Below are 24,312 nucleotides of genomic sequence, written 5' to 3' on the forward strand. Positions count from 1 at the left end.
GAAAGATAATTAATAAAAACCTTCCGGTAAGATGACAAATCTGACATCTTGTCTAATGTCTGGCAGAGAAGAAAGTGTCGAGAACTGCATGGTTAGAATAAAATGTTCCACTTCACAGCACGGCCAGGCAGGATCTAATCATTATTTCTGAGCAAGAAAAGGTCATAGTTGGTTGTTAAATGGACACGACATCAGGCCTGGATATGTAACTATGGAGCATCAGTGGGCTCTCCATTCAGGTTTTCCTGATTTCACAGGTAAATATTTCTAGGAATGGGGGTGACTGTGGATGACACCCTCCTGGGTATTTTTGATTTTTTTTTTAATTTCAAGTTTAATTGATAAAATTATAAGCTATTTAAAGAGTATACATGGTGATCTGACACATGTATACATTGGGAAGAATTCCCGTCATCTGGTCAGTTAATATATCCATCATCTCCACAATTTATCCCTTCCTTTTGTGTGTGTGTCTGTGTGTGAAAACATCTGAGTTCCACCCTCACAGCAAACCTCCACCATACAACACTACTGTCAACCACAGTCACCTCAGGCCTTATTCATCTTATATCTGAAAGTCTGTATCCTTTTGCCAGTTTCTCTCTTTTTTCCCCACATTCAAGCCTCTCTCAACTGCTTTTCTACTCTCTGATGCTATGGGTTTGATTGTTGTTGTTGTTGTTTTAAGCTTCCACATGTATGTGGCGTGTGTGTGCATTTGTGTGTGTTAGTCAGTCATTTGTGTCCAACTCTTTGCTACCCCGTGGACCATAGCCTGCCAGGCTCCTCTGTCCATGGAATTCTCCAGGCAAGAACACCGGAGTGGGTTGCCGTTATGCTGAGTAAATAAGCCGGACAGAGAAAGACATACTGCACGGTGCATGTGATGTACCTTGTATAGTATGTTTTTCTGCCTGGCTTATTTTCACTTAGCATAATGCCCTCATTGAAGCCTTAGGGTTTCCCAGGTGGCACTAGTGGTAAAGAACCCAGCCGCCAGTGCAGGAGACGTAAGAGAGGCGGGTTCAATCCCTGGGTCAGGAAGATCCCCTGGAGAAGGGAATGGCAACCCACTCCAGTATTCTTGCCTGGAGAATCCCATGGGCAGAGGAGCCTGGCAGGTGACAAAGAGTTGGACACAATTGAAGCGACTTAGCCCAGAAATACCCTCAAGTTCCATCCATGTTGTCCAGAACGGCAGAATTTCTTTCTTCGTTTCTCATGACGGAATAATAGCCATGAGTAAATTATAAATATTTATATAACAGTATTAAATATGCAACTTTCCTTCCATTATGTAAGTTATTCGTGGGTGGTAGTAGGCTGAAAATGGTTCCCTGGTTCCAATTCTCAGAACATGTGACCGTTACATAGATTTCTCAGGTGAGCCTGATGTAATCACAACTATCCTTGTGAAAGGTATGTGGGAGGAGTTAGAACCAGAAGGCAATATGATGATGGAAAAAGAGAGACAGAAAGAGATGAGACGTTGCTATGCTCCCAGCTCTGAAGGTGGAGGAAAGAGGCCATGAGCTGAAGGATATGGATGGCCCATGAGAGCTAGAGATGGGAAGGAAACAGGATCCTGCTGAAGGAACACAGCCTGTGGACCCATGTTAGATTTCTGATACCCAGAACTGTACAATAACAAAATATGTTTAAGCCACAAAGATAGCTTCCCTGTGGTGGCTCAGTGGTAATCACTCCGCCTGCCATTGCAGGAGACATGGGTTTGATCCCTGAGTCAGGAAGATCCCCTGGAGAAGGAAATGGCAACCCACTGCAGTATTCTTGCCTGGGAAATCCCATGGACAGAGGAGCCTGGTGGTCTACAGCCTGTGGGGTCGCTACAGTTGGACAGGACTTAGTGACTAAGCCACAAGACACCAAGATTGTGGTAATTTGTTACAGCAGCAATGTGTAACTAATCCATGGGTCTTGTCTTATTTTGGGTTCCCCTGAGAGCCTAAGACAAAGGACTAGATCCAGGTAGCTTCCTTCGGCAGGAAGCAGGCGTGAGCGGCAGGAGAGGGATGCAGGGGAAGAGAGAGAGCCGGTGTGTCGGGGGTCATTGATGCCTCTGCTGCGGACTGTAAGGTCTCAGCCCGACGGCCCCTCTGGGTGGCACACAAACGCCTCTCAGAGGACTAGGTCTGGAATGAGACAGGTTGGGGCACTTAACCAGCTGCCATTTTCCAGCCTCGAGGCCAACACTGGAGGCTGTCCTGGGAGCCTTCCCTCCTGTGACTTTCCTAGCTCCACTTGATCTCACTGTCACCTGTAGCAGAGCAGCAAGCCCCCGAGCAGAATATGAAAAGTTTGCGGCTACTCTGCAGGACAAGGCCTTGCTCTTGGGAACTGTAGTGACTGGGATCGGAGGCTGGCCACGGTGATGGATTCAGGTCCTGATCTATTGAGCTGAATCCTCAAATCCCAGACCTCTTCCTTTAGAAAGCCTCTTTTGTTGTCTCCATAGAATTAGGGATTTGTGTGTAGTCCAAGAAAGTCTTTCAGTCCTGGCACACAGCAGATATTTCATATTTGCTCCACTGAATTTCCTAGGGCTGTAAGGCTCACCAGAGATTATCTCACATGAAAACTCCTTTATCGACTTAGGGGCTGTAGGTCTTAATTGATGTTTGGCTGCACTAATTTTATTACCAAAATTTCATAAATAGATACACATGCCATCAATTCTAGGGCAGGTACAGCCTCTAGTTTCTACTAAGAGCCAACAAACCAAGTCTTCCTAATTTTGCATTAAGTAACATTTTTACAAAACACTATTTTTGTTTTTAAAATTTCTAACTGTCTAATTGATTAATCCTGGAATCTTAAGAGTGAAAAATTAATTCCATTCAGACAAAAACTGTGACTTCATTCAGTGAATTATTTTTGGCTCTGTTTTAGCCAGACTCAAGGAGAAATACCTGGTGAATTCAGTCCTATTTTAGACGGCAAAATACTTTCAAATAATCTTGAAAACAATACAGAGCTTGTTATCCCTGGGAAATTGCTCCCTGTTTCTTCAACTGGCATGCCTTAGTGCATTTATCAGATCCCTGCATGGAACATTCTTTCTTATACTTTACCACTTGAAAAATGTCAATTTTCTTTCCAATATGGCCTTATCCGTGACATGGTCCCATTTCCTAGTCTCATCTACAGAGTGTGTTTTTCCTTATTCTATATTTTCATAACACTTAATACATATTCCTTTATATTAATACAAATAATAACAATAGGTAGCATGTTGCACCTGTTATGTGGAGTAGGAAATGGCAAACCACTTCAATATTCTTACCTGGAAAATTCCTTGGACAGAGGAGTCTGGCAAACTACAGTCCAAGGATCTACAAAGAGTCGGACATGACTGAGCACAACACAGCACCTGTTATAATCCTGTCCCTCTCTTCAACCTTTTGATTTATGTTAACTCGTGAAATCGCACAATCAGTGAGAATGGACGCAGTTAATGGCTGTATTGTACAAAGCCGGAAACTAAGGCACAGAGATGTTAAGTAACTTGTCCAGGGCCACACAGCAACTATGTGGTAAATTTGGACTCAAGTAGACTAGTTCAAGAATCTTTGCTTTGAACCACTTCCTAATTCCCATATATATATAATATACATTATATATATATATATATTATATTATATATATTATATGCCTATGTGTCTGCCTTTCCTTCTAATAATAAGTTTATCAAGGGCTTTGTTTATTTCTTCATCTCTGGCATCTAGCCCAGGGCCTGGAAGATAATAGAAATTTTAATTTTGATTAAGGGAATTAATGGAAAACTGAACACAACCACTCTGTCATAACAGCAGATCAGAACACCCCATCATTTCAAAGGAATAAGGGCTAAGACAAAAGAAAAGTGACTATGCCTATTTATGCTCAGGAATGGAGCATGGAGGCAGTTATCTCTGTATCATGACTTCCTGATGACCTCGTTCAAGGGTTTCAAAGTCATGACTCTTTCTTCTTCTTCCCTCTTGTCCTCCCTCCCTCAGTTCCCCTCCACCCCACCTTCTTCGTTCCCTCCTGTTTCTCCCTTTCCATTGGTTTGATCACAGTATACATTGAAAAGTCAAGTAAAGGGAGCTACTATATTCTGAGTGTCTATCACAGGTCAGCGCTCTGGTAACAGCATGAGTGTCCTATGGCTGCTTAATGACTCACCGCCGGCTTAGCAATGTAAAACAGCACACACGATTACCATACAGTTTTGAAGGTCAGAGGCTTCCCTGACAGCTCAGTTGGTAAAGAATCTACCTTCAGTGCAGGAGACCCCAGTTCAATTCCTGGTTAGGAAGATCCCCTGGAGAAGGAATAGACTACCCACTCCAGTATTCTTGGGCTTCCCTTGTGGCTTAGCTGGTAAAGAATCCGCCTGCAACATGGAAGACCTGGGTTCAATCCCTGGTTTGGGAAGATCCCATGGAGAAGGGAAAGGCTACCCACTCCAGTATCCTGGCCTGGAGAATTCTATGGGCTGTAGGTTCATGGGGTTGCAAAGAGTCGGACACGGCTTAGTGACTTCCACTTTCATTTTTAAGGTCAGAAGTCAAAATATGTCTCATTGGCTAAAATCAAGGTGTCCTGAGGACTGCCTTTTTTAATGGAAGCTCTAGGGGAAAATCGTTTTTTGCTGCCTTTTCCAGCTGCTTGGAGTTTCTTCCGTTCTTTGGCTAGTGGCCCCTTTCTTCACCTTCAAGTCTAGCAGTAGTAGGTTGGGTCCTTCTCACATGACATCACATTTCTTTCTCTAAGTGTTCAGTTCATTCTTCCATTTGTAAGGATCTTTGTGATTACATGGAGTCCACCTAATCCAGGATAATCACTCTATTTTAAGGTCAGGTGATTTTCAACCTTAATTCCCCTTTTCCATGTAGCATGCCATACCCCCAGGTCCTAGGGCTTAGACTCAGGGCATCTGTTGGGGACCATTATTCTGTCTAGCAGAGAGCCTTTTTTGCATCATCTCATTAAACTCCCCCAGTAACTGGATGCATGGGTGATGGTATACTCATTCAGAGAAAACAGAGAGGCTGTCCAAGGTTAAGCAACTTGCCGGAAGTCAGGGAATTGGCCACATAGGCAGAATTCAGGCTCAGATTAGTTTTGGCTTGTTGTCCCATGTTTTTCCAGATATACACAGCTTCCCTTTTAATAATTTGAAGAAAAGGTACTGAGTAGCATTTAATTAGAAATGAGGTCTAGAATGCTGGTTTCAAATTGTATATGAGGCAACAGCAGGACTTGCCAAACTGGAAGTATTCTCCCCCTTTATCTTCCCAAGAATCACAAAATCATTTCTCAGTATCTTACATTAATGGCCAAGAAGGTGGCAGGTGTTCTGGGTCTGGAGGCTGTAAAGCAGCAGAATATTTCAAGGAGGTCAGACTTGGGGAGGGTGTAGATATCATGAACTGACACTCACAGTGAACATATCACTATATGCATGTGAATGTGCACGTGTTTGTGTGTGTGTGTGTCTTTGAAGCACTTCTTTTCTCTGTGCTATTCCTGTAGGCAGTGTGCCTTTATAAATCCTTCCAGGACTCAGGGTTTTTGGCCCCTGGCAGGATAAAGAATCAATCAAATACATTGCTGTAACATTTTTATATCCTGCAAGTCAGAGATAGTAGCCTTTCTTCCCCGCCAATCTAAGCCCCTCCAAACTGATTCCAGTAGAGCGACTTTGACAAGAGTGAACCAGAGGTGTTTTGTGGTGAGGATAAAGTAACTGTCCATCTACCCTAATAGCAAAAAGCGAGCGAGTCAGTGAAAGGAAAACAACAAGGGGCCAGGAGACACTAGCGGGTTCACTTGGAAAATACCATTTAGAAGCTGACTTAAGAGAGGATGAGATCTGAGGTTGTTCACAGCCTGCTGAGATAATTATTTGTGGCAGTAAGTTTCTCTCCTTTTATTTATGGCCACTTTCAAATACACTTGTGTTAAGCTTGTCTTCAGTTCTATTTCTCCCTGGCCTCTGGGACAGCCTGTGATGCTGTGGCAGAGGAAACCCTCCGCCCTGCACCCCCAAGTCTAGTGCACCATCAGCCGACTGTTGCTAACAGACAACCCGGAATCTTGGAGACCACACTTGCTTGTGAGTCTCCTTGCTGGGCAGCTCTCCCAGGTGCCTGCCTCTACACAGTGACCGATTCCTGGGTCCTTCCTGCTGGATGATTCCACCACCCTGGGAGTCCTTCCTTCCTGTCGTCCCCGGTGGGTAGGAGAGGGCATCTCAGGGGCCAGGACTAGGGGTGAAAACCCTTCCACCCTCCTTTTGGTCAGTGCTTCATCACGTGACCAAAACTACTGCAGTGGCGCCAGGAGCACATAGCTGTGGGTACCATGATGAAAAATAACTAGAGAGTCATAACAAGGAGGGTTCTTTGCTTGGAAAGCACATTTCCTGAGTCTAAAGCGGGGGTTGCAAACTCCGATGCCTAGAGGGCCGGACAAGGGTGTGACTACGGAGCCGAGGCAGGGGGAGTGGTGCAGGCGAGGGCCGCTCAGAGAGGAGCGCTCGATATAACATGATAATTTAGCCTCTATGACAGACCGCTCTGGCTGAACCACCACATCTGCTGGCCCGATCCGTCCCATCTGCTGCCAGCTGGCAACCTGCAGTCTAGGGCAGGAAAAAAAAGAAAATCATTTTTCTGGAAGCAAAGTCTAAAGTTGTCTATGCTCTTGAATCAGCACCTGTCAGGACAAACATAAACTCTTTCTTTTTGAAAGAGAGGGCTCTGAACAGCCGCACAGAAGTGGAAGCTAAAAAGAGAAGCAGGCACCGAGAGTGTGTTCTCAGAATTCGCTATCCACGCGTAAGCTTAGGGCAGTGGCTCTTGCCATAGAGGACAGGGCCCTGAGCTGTCATTTTCAAGGATGGTCAGTTCAGTTCAGCTTAGTCGCTCAGTCATGTCTGACTCTTTGCGATCCCGTGAACCGCAGCACGCCAGGCCTCCCTGTCCATCACCAACTCCTGGAGTTTACCCAAACTCGTGTCCATTAAGTCAGTGATGCCATCCAACTATCTCATCCTCAGTTGTCCCCTTCTCCTCCTGCCCTCAATCTTTCCCAGCATCACGGTCTTTTCAAATGAGTCAAGGATGCTCGGTGTCCTGCAAAAGCAGCACAGTTCAGCCCACAATAGGCCCTGGGCCTGTAGGTCAGCTGGGCAGCTGACCCCAAGTACACATTCCCTCCTGCTCTTCTGAGTCAGGTCCCTGCTGTTTCCCTCTGATATTCCCGAGCACAGTCTATTCATTGAACAATTTTACAGCAGCAGTGAAGTAGTATTTTGATATTTGTCAGTGTCTCATCCTGGGGGATATAGGTGAATCATAAGTATTGGTTTAAACATGATATAGAGAAATGGTAATACTGATAGAAAACATGTATTGAGCAATTACTATGTGTCCAGTACCATGGAAGGCTCTTTATAATAATTAACTCACTTAATCTTCATAATAGCCTGTAAGATACTATCCTCATTTTCTGAGGAAACTGAGCCACAGAGGGTTACAACTGGTAACTGGCTGCTGGTAAACTGGAATCCTACAGAACCAGTGTGGTTCTGCCCTGTGTTTATAGTCTGTCTGGGCATAAATCTGCTTTCATGAGCAGGCTAATAGTAATTTTCACATAATAGAAATCCTTTGGTTATCATAAAATTTGATCATTGCTGAGCGTTCAAAGGTGTATCAGTTGCTTATTGTTTTTGAGGTGCCAATTAATGCATGAATGAACGGAGGACCCATATAGGAAGACCATTACTGCCTGGGCACTACAGATGCATTTGGAATGTTGCTGATAGCATGTATTCTAGAAATGTTAAAGTGAGTATGGGGAAAAGCATGTCCAAATCGCCTATTTAAAATAGTGACACCTGACGATATTGGAGAAGGGGCTGCCCACATATGGAGTGCTGTCCGAGTTGTTGTTCGGTCACTCAGTCATGTCTGACTCTTTGCGACCCTATGGACTGCAGCACGCCAGGCCTCCCTGTCCTTCACCATCTCCCAGAGATTGCTCAAACCAAGTCCCTTGAGTCAGTGATGCCATCCAACCATCTCATCCTATGCCGTCCCCTTCTCCTCCTGCCCTCAGTCTCTCCCAGCATCAGGGTCCTTTCTAATGAGTCAGCTCTTCACATCAGGTGGCCAAAGCATTAGAGTGTCAGCATCAGTTCTTCCAATGAATATTCAGGATTGATTTCCTCTAGTATTGACTGGCTTGAACTCCTTGTAGTCCAAGGGATTCTCTAGAGTCTTCTCCAGCACCACAGTTCAAAAGCATTAATTCTTCAGCACTCAGCCTTCTTTATGGTCCAGCTCTCACAGCCATACATGACTATTGGAAAAACCATAGCTTTGACTACACAGACCTTTGCTGGCAAAGTAATGTCTCTGCTTTTTAACGTCCGAGTACTTGTCTTAAACCACTGAGGGATATTCCACCAAATTCAATGTTATTGAAATTGAAGACACGTAAGTTCACAGCCAAATACTATTTACAGCCAAATATGCTAAAAATTCAAGTGAAGTGAAGTGAAGTGAAAGTCGCTCAGTCGTGTCCAACTCTTTGTGACCTCATGGATTATACAATCCATGGAATTCTCCAGGCCAGAACACTGGAGTGGGTAGCATTTCCCTCAGGGGGCAATAGCAACAGCTACAACATTCTATCACTACTGCCCAGTCAGACGTTCAACTTTTGGGGAGCATTAAATTAGTCTGGATTATTTTTAAAATGCAGTCTTGTCATTTCAGAGATCTGTTACATGAAACCCGGAGAGGCATAAAGGAATTCATGTGAAAGCAAAGTATGTGTTAGTTAAAAAGATTCCTCTGGCTCCTCTATATTTACCCAGCTAGTTCAGACCCATCTTTGAGATCAAAGCAAAAATGATCCTTCGGTGGGTTTGCTTTCTTTGATTCCTCTAAATGATGTTAGAGTCCCTGGCTCCCAGCTTGTCCATGCTCCTGAAGAGACCCGTGATTTCCTTTCACGTTAGATTTTAATTTTAGTTGATCAATTAATTAAATTATGATTTGTTAAAGCCTCTCACCTTTTCTAGCCTATACTAACAGCACTCTTGACCGCTTATCCTATGCAACACTATTCCAATTGCTTTATATGCCTCATTCATTCCATTGGACCCACAAGGCCATTGTCAATGCACGTCTTATTTTTCATAGTTACCTACATGAGAAAACTGATGCCAGAGTGATGGGAAAAAATGCCAAGTCACACAGTCAGTAAAGGGCAAAACCAAGAATGAACGAAGTCAAATGACTCCGGAGTTCATACTTTTAATAACTGTGTTACAGGGCTTCTCTATAAGCTTCAGGAAAACACCTAGCCAAGAGCTCACTGAATCCCAGGAGTTTAATAATGGTCTGGGAGCAAGTGAATGGGTGGACACAAGGAGGAGGAAGTGAGTGAATTCTTTGACTGGTTCTAACCCTGCTAGGTCACTCTTGCCCAGGAGAGTGCTGTGTGTTCATACTGCCAAGCACGTAACCTGAATTTTGACTACTGGGTGGAGTGATTCAAGAACTTGCAAAAACAAAACTGAGCCTCTGAGAGTGCTCACACCACTCCCACCCTCCCTGAGGGTCTGCAGTTGGAAATGGCTTATCTTTCTTTTGTGGTTCCAGAGGAATCCTGAACAGAACCTGCCAAGAAGCCAGGACAGAGACTGAGCCACAGACAGATAAGCACCAGGAATGCCACGCGCCTGTACTTTCAGTTGGTCCTGAATGCTTAGCTCAGCAGCCCTGGAGAAATGTCATCTACCTTAGCCTCTCTGGGATGACTGGTTTCCTGGTCTGAGATTTGAGGGAAGAATTAGCTGATTAAAAGGTTAATAAATAATTGTAGGCACATGGTGCCTGGGGAAGACCCTCGACCATTTGATGTTTAACTGAATTAACGTTCGCCAGTTATAGATTTTCTGCTTGTAAAATTGCCAGCAAATGATTCTGAGTCCTGAATCTGCGTTTTCTGTGTGCACCACTTGGGATGTCAGGGTTACAGTTGTCTCAGAAGCGATCTACCCAGACCCTGCTCTCAAGGCAACGGAAAGATTTACACGCAGAAGTTCTCAGATATGGAACTAGAGCATCCTTCCCCCTTTGATTTTTAGAAGGGTGATGCCAGTCAGGGTGGTGACTCCCATTTCAGTTCCTCTGATGTTTCTCAGGCCAGCCACACTGTGAACCCTGGGAGATTGATTCTTGCTCTCATTCCTTGGGTTCAGTGCATTTCAGAGAGTTCATATTTAGAGAGAGGCCCTGGTTCCACAGCTTCCAACCTTTTGCACACTCCTTTGAGTTCGCTGGTAGGGACTATAATGAGTTTTCAACAGCCTGTGTACAGTGGTTAAGAGTTTCCTTCATGATATCAAAGTTTAGTTTCCCAAGAAGCAGACACTGAGTCAAAGATGTGAGTGCCAGCAGTCTTATTTGGAGGGTGATGTCAGAAAAAATAGCAACAAGGGATGAGAAAATGAGCCAAGGAGAAGACATCTGATGCACGATGAGCTATCAAGCCAGATACCACCGTGGACAATTGGTGCTCAGGGCCAGGTGGGAGACAGAATGGTTGCCTCTTAACTGTCTCACCTGAGGGTGAACACACAGCAGTTCTCATCAGTTGTGGTGATGGTATTGGGGATGTGAATTTCTACACACTGGCTGCTGGCACCAGACTCAGATAAAGCAGCATCCCACAGGTTTCAGAGAAATATCCCAGGCGAAGTCCTGCCTGAAGGGTGGGAGCAGAGCTCTGTCGAAAGCGGAGGACACTTAAACCTGGACTCAGATCCTGGCTCCACTCATTCCAGCTATGTGGTTTGGAGCAACTGTTAACCTCTCTAGGATGTTGGAGGGTGTCCCTGGTGGCTCAGAGGGTAAAGAACCCGCCCGCAGTGCAGGAGACCCGGGTTCAATCTCTGGGTCGGGAAGATCCCCTGGAGAAGAGAATGGCTACCCACTTATATTCTTGCCTGGAGAATTCCATGGACAGAGGAGCCCAGTGTGCTACAGTCCATGGGGTTGCAGAGTCAGACATGACTAAGTGACTAACACACACAGAATGTTGGGCCCCTTGTCTGTTAAATGTGTTTTATAATATGCTAAGTACATCATAGCACTGCTGTGGAGGCTGGAGTTGTCACTTAACTTTTATGTTTCAAATCATATAACCTGAATTTTTGACTTCTGAGTGAAATGCCCTAAGAATTTCCAAAGACAAAGCTGAGACTTCAGAAGCAATTGTAAAATTTTAATTGCCTAATAACGAAACTAACTGAAGTAAAAAGAAAGGGGTAAAATTAATTTTAATAGTGACTCTATTTAGTCCAATCTGTAAAATAGCATATTAGCATGTAATCTATATACAAATCATTAATTATACATTTTACTTTATTTTTGTTTTCGGTATTTAGTCTTCAAAATTCCACATGTACTTTCTGCTGACACTTTCAGCACGGCTACATTCCAGGTGCTCAGAATCCATGGGTGGCTCATGGCCACCATGTTGTACTGTGAAAGTCTAGAGCCCTTGAATTCTTGTTAGAAGTAACTTCCAGTGAAATAGTTCTGTTTTCCTCCTCTTCATCGGTGACAATGATCCTTTGCATCTATGAAAGTGAAGTTGGTTTTCGCTCAGGCATCATATGAAATTGACAGTTTCTGTAATGAAATTTCACACATGGAAAACCATGGTGAGATTCTAAGCAGGTGTAAAAATCTGACGAAGTTATTTCTTTAACTGCAACTTAATGGAAACTGCAACAGCTGTTCCCATTTGCGTGTTTTCCAAGTCTCATTGCCAAAGTGAATGGTTGGCAGCCACAGGAGAAGTATCAACTTACCTCTTCATTTGGGAAATGAAATTAAAACCTCAGCTCATTTCTAAAAGTCACAGATTTGGTAAAAAAGTTAGCAGGGCAAACATATAAGCTGTGTTAAAATATTGATGGCTTTGGTTTTCTCAGGTGCTGCTGCTAACATCTGCAGAAGATTTGGACTGCACTCCTGGATTTCAGCAGAAAGTGTTCCATATCGATCAGCCAGCTGAATTCATTGAGGACCAGGCAATTTTAAACTGTAAGCAAAGTCACTCAACAGTGCTTTTGGCCTATTCACTGATGTTTAAGAATGTCCCTCAGCATACGGGATTCCCTAAGCTGAGAGTTTTCTGATCAATTTTCTTGTCACTGTTTGACCCAGGGTGGAAAGTCTTGAATTAGGGCTTTGTCAGCTTAGAGGTAAATCGAGTGGTGTGTGTCTCTTTGTCACATTTGATCACCAGCGAGCATTTCTTGACTGCTCCCAGGAAAGGGGACCACTAGCCTCCACCATGAGTATTGACCTATGGGAAGGAAATTAAATCCATTTTCTCTGGGCAGATCCTGAGAACAGACCATTGCCTTCCTGTGGATTGCTGTTCTACCTGGATTTCTCATACGTAGCACTGGATAAAAATAACATCCAGAGCAGGAGGTTAGCTTCTGGGAATTTTTAGGTATAGGAATTTACACTCTTAAGACTAATAATGTGGTTTTCTGAAAGATTCTAAAGCTCTACTGGCTATTTTGTGGATTAAGCTCAAATTCCCCCAAATTCCAATTGATTTCCTTAAAATATACTACCCTCAGATCTGTGGTTATAATATCTTCCTCTTTTTAATGCCAATGTTATATTGTTTTATCTTTACGAGGGCATGGAATGCATTGCTAGATGCAAAAAAAGCATGGTTTTGTTTCAGCACAATGAATTTAAAATTGATGGTAGGCAAATAACCATTTAATTGCAGGCTCTTGAGCACCATTCTTTAACATTTGGGAGTGAAGGATATAAAAACGGTGGCTTAGCTTGGTCAGAGGCTCTGTGGTTTGGGGAAGATAACTCTACACTTGCGCTGTGGTCCCAGGTTTGCCTTGCGGGCTGACTGTGTCCCTTCTCTCCTGTGCTATGTGGTGAGCATGTTTAAATGAAAGGGGAAAAACATTCAGCTGGTTCAACTAGACTGTTCTATGAGGCTGGGACACATTTTAAGGGTTGAAAGGAACACAGTAATGAAGATGCAGTGTTGAGGATCGAGGGAGCCCTGCAAGGTGAAGCCCATGCATGTCTTGATGCAATTATGCCAATGAAATCATTTTAGTAATTAGGGTCTATAATGACAAGGTGCAGGACTGGCCCAGTGAGTGAATTCCAACATGTGGTTTCATTGTTAATTTGATCCCTGATGTGACTCCTGGGTCAGGCCATCAGGAACTCTCATTTGTCTTTTGATTCTTCTGTTTATCAGAATCACTATATTTTAAATGGAACTTGGCTTCCGAGAACCATTTTTTCTGGCTCTCCTCTCCTCTCGTCTGCTTCATCTCCCTCTCTTCTGTCTCTCTCTCTCCTTTCCCTTTTTTTCCAAGTGATTATCCCAAATGGCATCTATATTAACATGTGTGGAAATGTGAAGCCACCCTGAGTATGGAAATTAATAGAGTTGGTATGCAAAGCAGGCCCATAAATGTGATTGCTTCTGTAATCTTCACGACACCAAACAGCTTTTAATTCACCTCTGAGAAGCTGGAAACAATCATACTTTGGGGGATCTTTTTAATTTAAACTAGACCATCCTGTACATTCCAATATTACAGTTTTGTGTGTGTCTGTGTAGGTTTTTATTTTTTTTAATCCTCTAAGTAATTTAGTGGGTTATGGTTGTTGATTCTGTATAAGCTAGTAAAAGTGAAATGGAACTGGGTTGATTATCAATGATAGCACATTCAGTAAAAGTTGGTGATTTGAGGATATTTAATAATTTATATGTGATTTTGTAAGTGAATTGTTGGATCAGCAAAATCTGACCAGCCCCCTCCCCTGTCAATGAAACTGTGGGTCTATATGTATTACTAGGGGAAAATAATGGACAAAGAACAGATCTCGGCTGCTACTTTTCAGTTTATCTCAAAACAGTGAGCATAGGTTGTCATAGATACTGTGAATAAGGTTAATTGTGCCTAAATGAAGAAGAAAGTTTTCACAGAGCTGAGAATGCCTACTGACTACTGTTTGGGAAAATCTGGATTTCTGGAAGTAATAACAATGTATTTTGCTCTATTCAACATGCAGGAAGAAATAAAAAGTCCGAAACTTTGAACAGATTTTTCCCCCCAAACAACCAATATTTTACATCTCCCTCCTTCCCTTCTCATTCTTAGTTCTTTTCATTCATGTCTCTGTGGTCCAACACAAGACCTCTTCTATCTCTGAAAAATGTGATTAGCCAAAAAGCCAGTGAGTGGTGCGTTCTCTCAGAATGAAGACCATATTGTCACAAGGCTAACATCTGGAGGAAAACTGGGAAGAATCAAACAGAATCAGTGGTTTAAGTGTACTTAGATATGTGAGGTCACTGCCAAGATCCTGGAAATGGTTAGGGATCATTCAGTAACATGTAAATATAAGCTGATGATCTAGGTAATAACAGAGGTTAAAAGAAACCAGGTTAGTAACATTACCTTGAACTCCTCCTATGACACTGACACTTTCCATTTTTCTTTTTGTCTTTGTAATATTTTACAAGAGCTTTGGCTTCCAATCATCGTGAATTTTTGTCTTGCAGGAAGTATAAAATACAGCATAATCAATCAATTGATGTCCACACTTTTCACCATTCTATAAACTTGTCTGAAAATGTTGTCTCTTTGCCTGGCAGACATAGTTTATCTGCTCACACCCCAGACTTATATTCAACCAATTCTGTGTTCAGCATTCAGCACCTTCCAGTAAATGTTTATTCTGTCCACGACTTCCTGCTCTCTTTGTTCAGACAGTAATATTTCCTTTTATTCTTTTTCATCTTTCTCTTCAATTCTCACTGACTTATCTCTTTCTGTTTTAACTGTTACTAATGGTCACCTCCACTCCTTTCATTTCCATATTTTATTCACTGCTCACTCCGATACATTTTTCCTTCAGTTGTTCTAAAGCCTTTTATTTTCCTCACATCCAAATAACTCTTTATTCTGCTCTCCTTTCCAGTAACTAGACTTGCTTTCGTCTTTAAAGGGCCATTTTTCAACAAGCGTCTAGGATCAAAACATGGCATCCCACTATTTCTTCTGAAGTAACCAAGGGAGTTTATCACTGTATCTTTCACAGGGTGAGGCAAAGCCCCCAACTCAGGAGCACTTGGCTTCATCTCAGTCTTGAAAGGTGAGCTGGGAAGATGTGGTTATTCTCATTTTCTGTGAGAAGTACAAGAAGAAAGGGGAAGACAGTTTAAAAGGCAGAAACTCAGAAAGGAGACATCCGCTCATGATCTTTGGACTCGGAGGGCTCTGTCCGAGGTTGGTTGTAGGCAGTCCTTCGAGGCCTCCAAGACCCAGAATTCTCTAAAACTGGTTGATGAGGTTGCTTCTTCTGCAATGTGAAAATCATGCGATTCTGGTAGCCACTATCTTGGTACCATGAGATTTGGGTAGTGACCCCGGTTACAGCCTCCCAGGCTCCAGAAGAAGAGTTGGCCTGGAAAGCTGACCAGCCCACCGGCTGATGTGGACAAAGACCAAGTGATAAGGCCCTGGCTATCTTGTGTCCTGAAAAATCACAGAACGGAACACTCTGCCCTGCTCTAATCAGCTCAGACAGACCTTCCTGGCAGCAGGGAGGGGTCTGTTTGCTAAGGGAACCGTAGCTGGCCTCTCTCTGGGTAACTCTCCTTTATGGAGCTGCCCTCCACACAGGAATTCGAGGACGCAAGTGGCTCCCTTCTTGGTCCTGCTGTATTTGGCCAAGTCATCAAGCTGGCAGAGAGGGGGACAAGGAGAAGGGTGGAGAAGGCACCACAGATGTTTAGCCACTTGAGCTCAAAAGGGACGTGTATTGTTTCTGTTCATACTCTTGGCCAGACCTAATCACAGAGCCAAGCTAACTGCGAGAGAGGCTGGACAGCATGGAGGAACTCAAGTATGGGCATAAGCTCACTGTCTCTACACAGATCCTAACACAGCAAAGCGACCCCAGTCAAAAAGACTCCTGAAAGTGATGTAACGAGGCCACAACAGAGGCCGCTGCCTCTGACCAACCTGGGTCAACACGGAGATGAGACAAAGACTGCCATTCAAACAGGACAGGAGACCATGCCCCTGGGACTACCTCCTGCTTTTCTTGGCAGGGCATGCTTTCCCCTGAGCAGAACAGCTTCTTCACTGCCCCCTCTTGGAAACACCCAGGCAGGGACCTTCCGATAGTTGTAGTAAGGATGGGCCCCGATTGCATTCTTCTGATGATTATAGTATTGAGGTTAAAGTCATACAGTTTAAAACTCATGTTGACTAGGGTTCAAACACATGACATAGTCCCATGTTAGCTGCATGACAATGAGTGAGTTATCCAAATCCTGCAAGTCTGAATTACTTCATCTCTCTAAGAAGGATAACCACAGTCTTTACCTCTAGAGTTAATGCAATGATTGGTGGGAAGGTGCTTAGAGCGTAGTTGTGAGTAGCTGGAAGCTGGTAAGCTGTTACTATTATCCTTGCCATTGCTGTTGTTATTACTGCGATTGTTGTTCGTGTCATTATTATACATAGATCTTAGATGGGTTTGGTATCCTTATGATGGCCATCTAAACCTGAAATTAGCAGACAAATCATGGCCATTAAAATCTGAAGAGATTGAAAAAGAATCTAAAGCAATGATTCTGGGATTTGAATTTCATGGACCAATAGAATTTTTAAAAAATCTTGGATTGATAAGAGTGTATTTTACAACATTTTCCTTAGTCTGAATATGAAAAAAAAAAAAGAAGAAGAAGAAGAAGCAGGCTAATGAGTGAGATAAAGTGAGACTACCTCCGTTTACTTTGGCCAGACTTTTAAAATGTCATTGTTATCAAAAAACAAACAAAATAGGAATAAGGACCAATTCGCAAAGAGTGGGACACGACTGAGCGACTGAACTGAACAAGAGATAAGTCAGTCTTTTGAGTAAATTTGTATTGTAAAAAAATGCGCCAAATGTTTTTGTTTACCTCATTTTGTGGGAAACCACTGATTTAAGGTATTAGAGAACTTCCAGAAAATGTAACAAGTGTGCCCACATTAGGGGCAGATGTTGGGAAATTTAAAAGGCTCCCCTAGAGTTCACCAGTGCAGCATCTATGGCCTTCATAGTTGATATTTACTGCATGCTCTCGAAGTGTCACCTTGAACCTCATAACAGACCTTAAGGGAAAAATACACTCATGTGCCCATTTTACAGGTAAGGATACTGAGGCTGGGCTAGGCGAGGCCATTTATCCATGGTTGTATTGCTTGTAATTGGTGGCATCCAATTTTGAGTCCAGGGTTTCTGTGCTCTGGCTCTTATCCAGAGTTCTGTGGTCTTGTGGCCTTGTAGCTTTTGTTGATGTTGGTGATGACCCATCAGAGAAATTTGCCACTTAATTTTCCCATCTGTTTTTGTCAATCTGGATGAAATAGAAAATTTCTACTGCATTATTTCTTTCTGTTCATAGACAAGTTCATTCTTCCTCTGTAATATGGAAAAAAGTATCTATTTTGCTTTTTTTGAATGGGTCCGGGGCCAGATTACCCATGACCCTATATTCCTGGCTTTTGGCCCTTCACCCGTGTTCCTTTCACCAAGACATTTCTTGGTCATGCCACCTTGACACTGACCTTGGTTGGTAGCCAGGTCACCCATGGAGTCCGTGGTGTCCCATTAATCATATTTGTACTTAACATATATGAGTCATGGCTTTTGAGGGTGTTTTTAATTGACTATAAATCACACGGGGAACTTGAAAAATGAAGGCAATTAATGAAAAAGCAATGTGAGAGGTGTTTTGCATCCTAACACAGGAAATACATCGCCAGTAAATTAAATGTCAAAACAAAGGCCCTTTTGACCCTGCTAAAAAGGTTTCATTTGAGTGGTAGTAAATGGATGAACTTTCCAACCTGGCAGGTGGAGGAATTCCTGTTTCTTGAGTTCAAGCTGACTCAGGATTTTGTCTATGTATATCCTCTATCCTTGAGAACTTCCTAAGTTCTTTTGGTTTTCAGTTTTAGTGATTTAAAAAATGGAAAAGAAACCAATGATAATTTCCTTTCTATTTTCTGATTGTCCTCTGCACTACTAACTTGCATGTTCTTTCAGGTTGGGAGACTGATTAACTGATTAGTGAAATTATTTACCATGCCCTGTACTACAGTCTACATAGATCTGAATAGGTTGGAGTTACAAGTGGTATATTTGTTTTAAACTGTCATGATATGCCAAAGAAAATTATTCTGGTGTCAGTTAATTCACTCCATCATCATGAAGGTGATTATACTTTGGGTCTAAATGTGGACTCCTGTTTACATTCATGACTTTTTACTATATGTAAACAGAATCCTACAGAAAAGTAATATTTTTACAGGTTTGCTCCCCACCCACTACCACCAACATAACTGTAACAGTTGACTAATCAGCTAATTAATATATATTATGATCCTCATAAATGCATTATATTAACTACCTCATTTCATAAATGTAAAGTGATATAAAATAATTGCAGACTGAAAAGAACACATATACACACCAGAGAGGGATATGGTAAAATGCTTAGAGATCCTCCATTAGACTAGGGTCCTAAGTTGTACTTTGAAGATTGGGAAACAGACGAGGTAACAGGGTAAGAGGGCCTTAGGAGTAGAGGAATGTGGATATGGGTAGAGCTTTCTTGGCATAAATTTTCTTATCAGTGGAATGAAAGGAATAAATAGACCAGAGGAATCACATTGTCAGCTCATGGACTAAATCTGTCCCGCAGATATGTCCTGTTTGTCCTGTTTGGCAGCTCAGTGTAGGAGTCTGAAGTGTTTAATGAAAGGAATTTGTCGTCAACATTGAGAATTTCATTTTTAAAAATTCATAACTTCTGGGAAGTACTGGGTCTCCAGAATATAGACCCCAGAAGCAAATGAAATCACAGTGGTAGCAGCCTCAATAGGTTGTTCTGAGGATTAAATGCTCAGGTCTGTAAAGGGCTCTGAAAACTCTGCTGGAAGTAGTGTAGCAGTAACAGTGGCTGAGGCCTTCCTGGTGCTTCTCCAGTCTCCACTGTCTTCCTGTCATCTAATCAGCTTCCTCTTTTATTCCACCTGCCCCTCATAGGCATCTACAGTCACCTCCATGAAGTCACCCTTGCTCCTAAGACAGGTGTGCGGGTCAGATGATATGCTCCAAAGACCAAACACACGTGCTGTTTGTATCACATCATTGCTGTCATTGACAGCAGCTCTTATTGGTGGTGAGGGAAGCGGAGGACACTACGGAGAGATGCAAGGGCAGGGAATGGCTAGCATTGACTGTGACTTTGAAATCTACCTTCAGTGTTTTGAATCACCAATACAGGGACTAGGTGAAAAGGGGGGCCCTGTGATCAGTGTGGCTGGCTTTCTGGAAGTTCATAATAGGACACGGATAAGAGAGAACTGCTGGGGAGGCTCAGGCTTACACAGAGCCATTTCAGAAGATCTGAGATGGGATGGATGGGAGGTATGTAGAAGGAGAGCTGGTTGGGGGAGAAGGCAGGATGATTAAGAAGTACCAGAGTATGAAACGAGGGTGAGAGCAGAGCCCCAGGCAAACCCCAGGGTCTAGACTGGGGAAGACATCTAGAAGACAAGTTTTCTAAAAGAGTGCAGAATCCTTGAGTCTGTTCCAGCTCAGACATTAACTTGTATGACCCTTTTCCTCTCTGGACCCCTGTTTCCCCATTTGTATAATGAGGATCTATTAGGGTTATTTTGATTGGATTCCAAAGTTACCCAACTCCCAACTGGCTTTAGGAAAACCACAAAATAATCAGCTCACATGATTGAACATCTCAAGGTCTGATCTGGCTTCAGGAACACCTGGATCTAGATGCTGTAATGGTATCATCAATATCACCATTATTCAGCTCTGCTTTGTATAGGGTTGGTACCCCTCAGTGTCAGAGGGGTTTCCTCCAGCATGGCCACAAGAAGTTCCAGCCTTTCATTCTTCTAGCTTAACAACCCAGATCATCTCTTTTACCAAGTGCCCCAACAAACACTCCATGACTAACTCTCTGGGTCTGGCTTGGGTCACATGTCTATCCCCGAACCAATCAAGGCATCCAGGAAGATTTGGGCTGGCAAAAGCAGGAGAGTTCACTGTGAGGGTGTTCTTTTTGTCGTTGTTTATTCGCCCAGCTGTGCCCGACTCGTTGTGACCCCATAGACTGCAGCACGCCAGGCCTCCCAGTCCCTCACCATCTCCTGGAGTTTGCCCAAGTTCATGTTCATTTCATTGGTGATACCGTCCAGCCATCTCATTCTCTGACACCCTCTTTTCCTTCTTTTCCTCCTTCCTTCCTCAGTCTTTCCCAGCATCAGAACTTTTCCAATGAGTCATCTGTTCACATCAGATGACCAAAATAATGGATCTTCAGCTTCAGCATCACTCCTTCCAGTGAATATTCAGAGTTAATCTCCCTTAAGATTGACTGGTTTGACCTCCTTACTGTCCAAGGGACTTTCAGGAATCTTCTCCAGCACCATAGTTCAAAAGCATCAATTCTTTGGCATTCTTTCTGCCTTCTTTATGGTCCAGTTCTCACAACTGTACGTGACCACTGGGAAGATCATAGCCTTAGGTATATGGACTTTTGTCAGCAGGGTATTTTCTCTGCTTTTCAACAGTGTCTAGGTTTGTCATAGCTTTCCTGTGAAGAAGCAATTGTCTTCTGATTTCATGGCTGCAGTCACCATCTTCAGTGATTTTGGAGCCCAAGAAGAGGAAATCTGTCACTACTTCCACGTTTTCCCCTTCTATTTGCTATGCAGTAAAGGGACCAGATGCCATGATCTTAGTTTTCTAATATTTAATCTTAAGCCAGCTCTTTCACTCTCCTCCTTCACCCTCATCAAGAGGTTCTTTAGTTCCTCTTTACTTTCTGCCATTAGAATGCTATCATCCACATTTCTGAGGTTGTTGATGTTTCTCCCGCCTATCTTGATTCCAGCTTTGGGCTTCCCAGGTGGCTCATTAGGAAAAAAATCCACCTGTAATACAGAAGACATAGGAGACACCAGTTTGATTCCTGGGTCAGGAAGATCCCCTGGAGGAGGGCATGGCAACCCACTCCAGTATTCTTGCCTGGAGAGTATCACGGACAGAGGAGCCTGGAGGGTTACAGTCCATAGGGTTGCCAAGAGTTGGACATGACTGAAGTGATTGAGGGTGTTCTACTCTATTGCTAAGGTACCTTTCAGGACTGACATTCTATGACTGCAGGCTATGCTTCGTGCATGAGAATTTTTAGAACCTAGCACATGCGCACATTGGAAATGTCTCTTAGGGGGCAGGGATGAGGACAATCATCATGCCAGGTTTCTCACTGGTGATGCTGGCGAGCAGATTGCTTAATTAAGACTGTCAAATTCTAAGTACTGCCATATGGCCTCACTCTTCAACCTGTTGAGTGTCTTCATTCACATGGTTCTGGAGCTGTTATAAATCTCTTTTATTTCTGTTTTTCTTCAAGGGGTTAAGAATACAGGAACATGCAGGTGTTACAGGAACATCTCCTAATTTAAGGTGTTAGAACCACATGAATTGAGCTGCTTAATGAGTACGACATCAAAACATAAATTGGACAAGATTAAGCATGTCTTTAAATAGTGAGAAGGCAGAAGATCTTATTATCCTGTAATAGGTCAAATCCACACATATTCTAAAACTTGTGATGCCTTCTGTCTGTCCTTTTTATCCTAATTTTCATGGAAATTTTGGTTGGCTTGAAAGCAAAAGGGCAAGAGGTGCAAATACTTCCCAGTCAGAATATCCCCAGGCACTTTTTATATTTGACTGAATCTGTATTCTCTTTCTGGAGGCAGAAATAGGAGATAGGATAGGAAATGACATACAAGGAGTACTGTTTGTTTAGCCAGTTATTTAAGAGTTATAGTATGGTCACATCCCTTATGCCAGACCCTATACTAGGTATAAGGTGTAAAACTTTGAACCAGAATTCTAAAAAAGATGCCTTTTATACTAGAGCTTTCATGTTTATGGAATGAGAGAGACAGCCATGATAGAAATAAACATCTAAGAAGACAGGAAAATTACACATAAAAAGCTGATGATAAATACTATGAAGGAAATAAGACGAGGTTGTGTGATAGAGATTTCTGGATGGATGTGATAAAATCGGCAGCTAAAGACGTTCTCTCTGAGAAGCTGAGACCTAAACTAGGAGAAGGAACCAGGTGGAGATTGCATTCGTAAACCTTTAGGCAGAGGGATCAGGTAATATAAAAGCCCTAAGATGAGAATGGGTTTTTAGTTTGAGATACTGGTTTGAGATACTGAGATACTGATATAGGAAAGGACTTTCCTGATAGCTCAGTTAGTAAAGAATCCGCCTGCAATGCAGGAGATCTTGGTTAGATTCCTGAGTCAGGAAGATCCGCTGAAGAAGGGATAGGCTACCCACTCCAGTATTCTTGGGCTTCCCTTGTGGCTCAGCTGATAAAGAATCTGCCTGCAATGCAAGAGACCTGGGTTGAAAGGGGCTATCATTTTATCCATTTCATCAAATCAACCACCCTATAAGATAGGATTCTAAACCTCATTTTAGCAGTGACGGCCTGAAGGTTGACTTAAAGATATAATATCTCAAAAGAAGTGTCAGCAGTGGAAAAGGAGCTCTGACCTCCTGACCCTGCCTGCTCTCTCCACGTGGGAAGCTGTATCCACTTTCCGCTCACAGAAGTGCCCCAGTCCTTCCTGTGGAGAGCAGACCAGGGCACCCGCGAACCTCATGGGGCCCTTGGCATGGGCTCCCTGAGTTGGCTCACTTGTGTCCACCACTTGCCACGTGGTGGTGTATCCAGCCACTGAAGCTCTCAGCTCCTCAGTTTTCCCGTCTGCAAAATAGAAGTACTGTTTTGAGGACTGATGACTCAAGATAATATATGTAATGTGTTAGGACAGTACCTGCCACTTGGACACTATATATAAAGGTTGTTTGCGTGTGTGTGTGTATAGTCTCTCAGTCAGGTCTGACTCTTTGCAACTCTACGGGCTGTAGCCCACGAAGCTACTCTGTGGGATTTTTCCGGCAAGAATACTGAGGTGAGTTGCCGATTCCTACTCCAGGGGATCTTCCTGACCCAGAGATGGAACCTACATCTCCTGTGTCTCTGGCATTGCAGGCAGATTCTTTAATCTGCTGAGCCATCTGGGTTGATTTTATCATTTGAAAGAATAAGGCAAAGGAGGGGAGTTCTGCAGAACGATGCTGTTGGAATGGGCAGTGCCAGTGTTTACTGAAGGCAGCACAGGGGACTTGCAACCCTCACCATAACGCCTCTGTAATAGGACGTGTGTTCTCCCTACTTCCTCTAAGTCTCCACACTACCACCTCCCAATGCACACATCCTTTGCTTCCTCATGTTTGATCTCTTTGGGTTACAGATTAAAAGGATGTTCCTTGAAAAGTATTTGAGAAGTGATTCTTCCAAATCTTAGATCCAGATGTGTTTTGGAAATTAGAAAAAGCTAGTAATTGGGTATATGGTATATTATATATATGGGTATATATGGGTATATGCTGTATATTACCCATTCCACCGGGGGGTTCTGGGGCAGCGCCCTGTACCCTGCAGATGCAGGTACATCTGCAGTAGTACATATGGGTATTTACCCTAAGCAGGATAACTGAGGACAACAAATATCACTGTGTCTGTTCAGGTTGGGTTTTGCTACCTAATGAGTTACATGGACACTGTTTACATGCAGAGCATCTTGGGTTTCTGAGTGGCAGGCTGCCCTCCTCAGGAGAATATTCCCCTGAAAATTTGCAGACCTCAGTTCTGCTGAAACATTCAGCTGGCCCCCCACACCCCAGCTGCTTCTGGGGCAGCAGAGTGTGCTGGGCCACCAGCCACCAGGTCCCGGCCACCCCCACACAACCCCGCTCCTCCTTGCAAGCAACTTGGTAAATGACGTCTTGGCAGGACACCCCTGAAAAGTGTCCAGCTGCAGCACCAGCTTATTTCATCCCCATCTGAAGCCCCAACGGTTGTCAGCCATCCAGCCTCCTCTTAACTGCGCCAGTCAGCTGATTGCAGAGACCTCCCAGAGGATCTATTTTCAGCTAAAACCGGTCTTAATTTTCATACGTATACATTAAATTCCGTGGGGGCAGGGGGGATTCCAAATGAGGAAACATTGATTCTGAATAACA

General features: G+C 43.3%; 1 protein-coding gene across 1 annotated transcript in view; it reads left to right on the forward strand.

The window, feature by feature from the left end:
* Positions 1–24,312, forward strand: part of CDH13 (cadherin 13) — a 992,246-nt gene that overhangs the window by 200,893 nt on the left and 767,041 nt on the right. Inside the window, exon 2 of the mRNA XM_061138277.1 lies at positions 12,029–12,140. Within this exon, the coding sequence (XP_060994260.1) occupies positions 12,029–12,140 (112 nt within the window). The remainder of the gene's footprint in view (positions 1–12,028; positions 12,141–24,312) is intronic.

The sequence above is a fragment of the Dama dama genome, chromosome 4 (assembly GCF_033118175.1).
Source record: "Dama dama isolate Ldn47 chromosome 4, ASM3311817v1, whole genome shotgun sequence".
Classification (NCBI taxonomy): domain Eukaryota; kingdom Metazoa; phylum Chordata; class Mammalia; order Artiodactyla; family Cervidae; genus Dama; species Dama dama.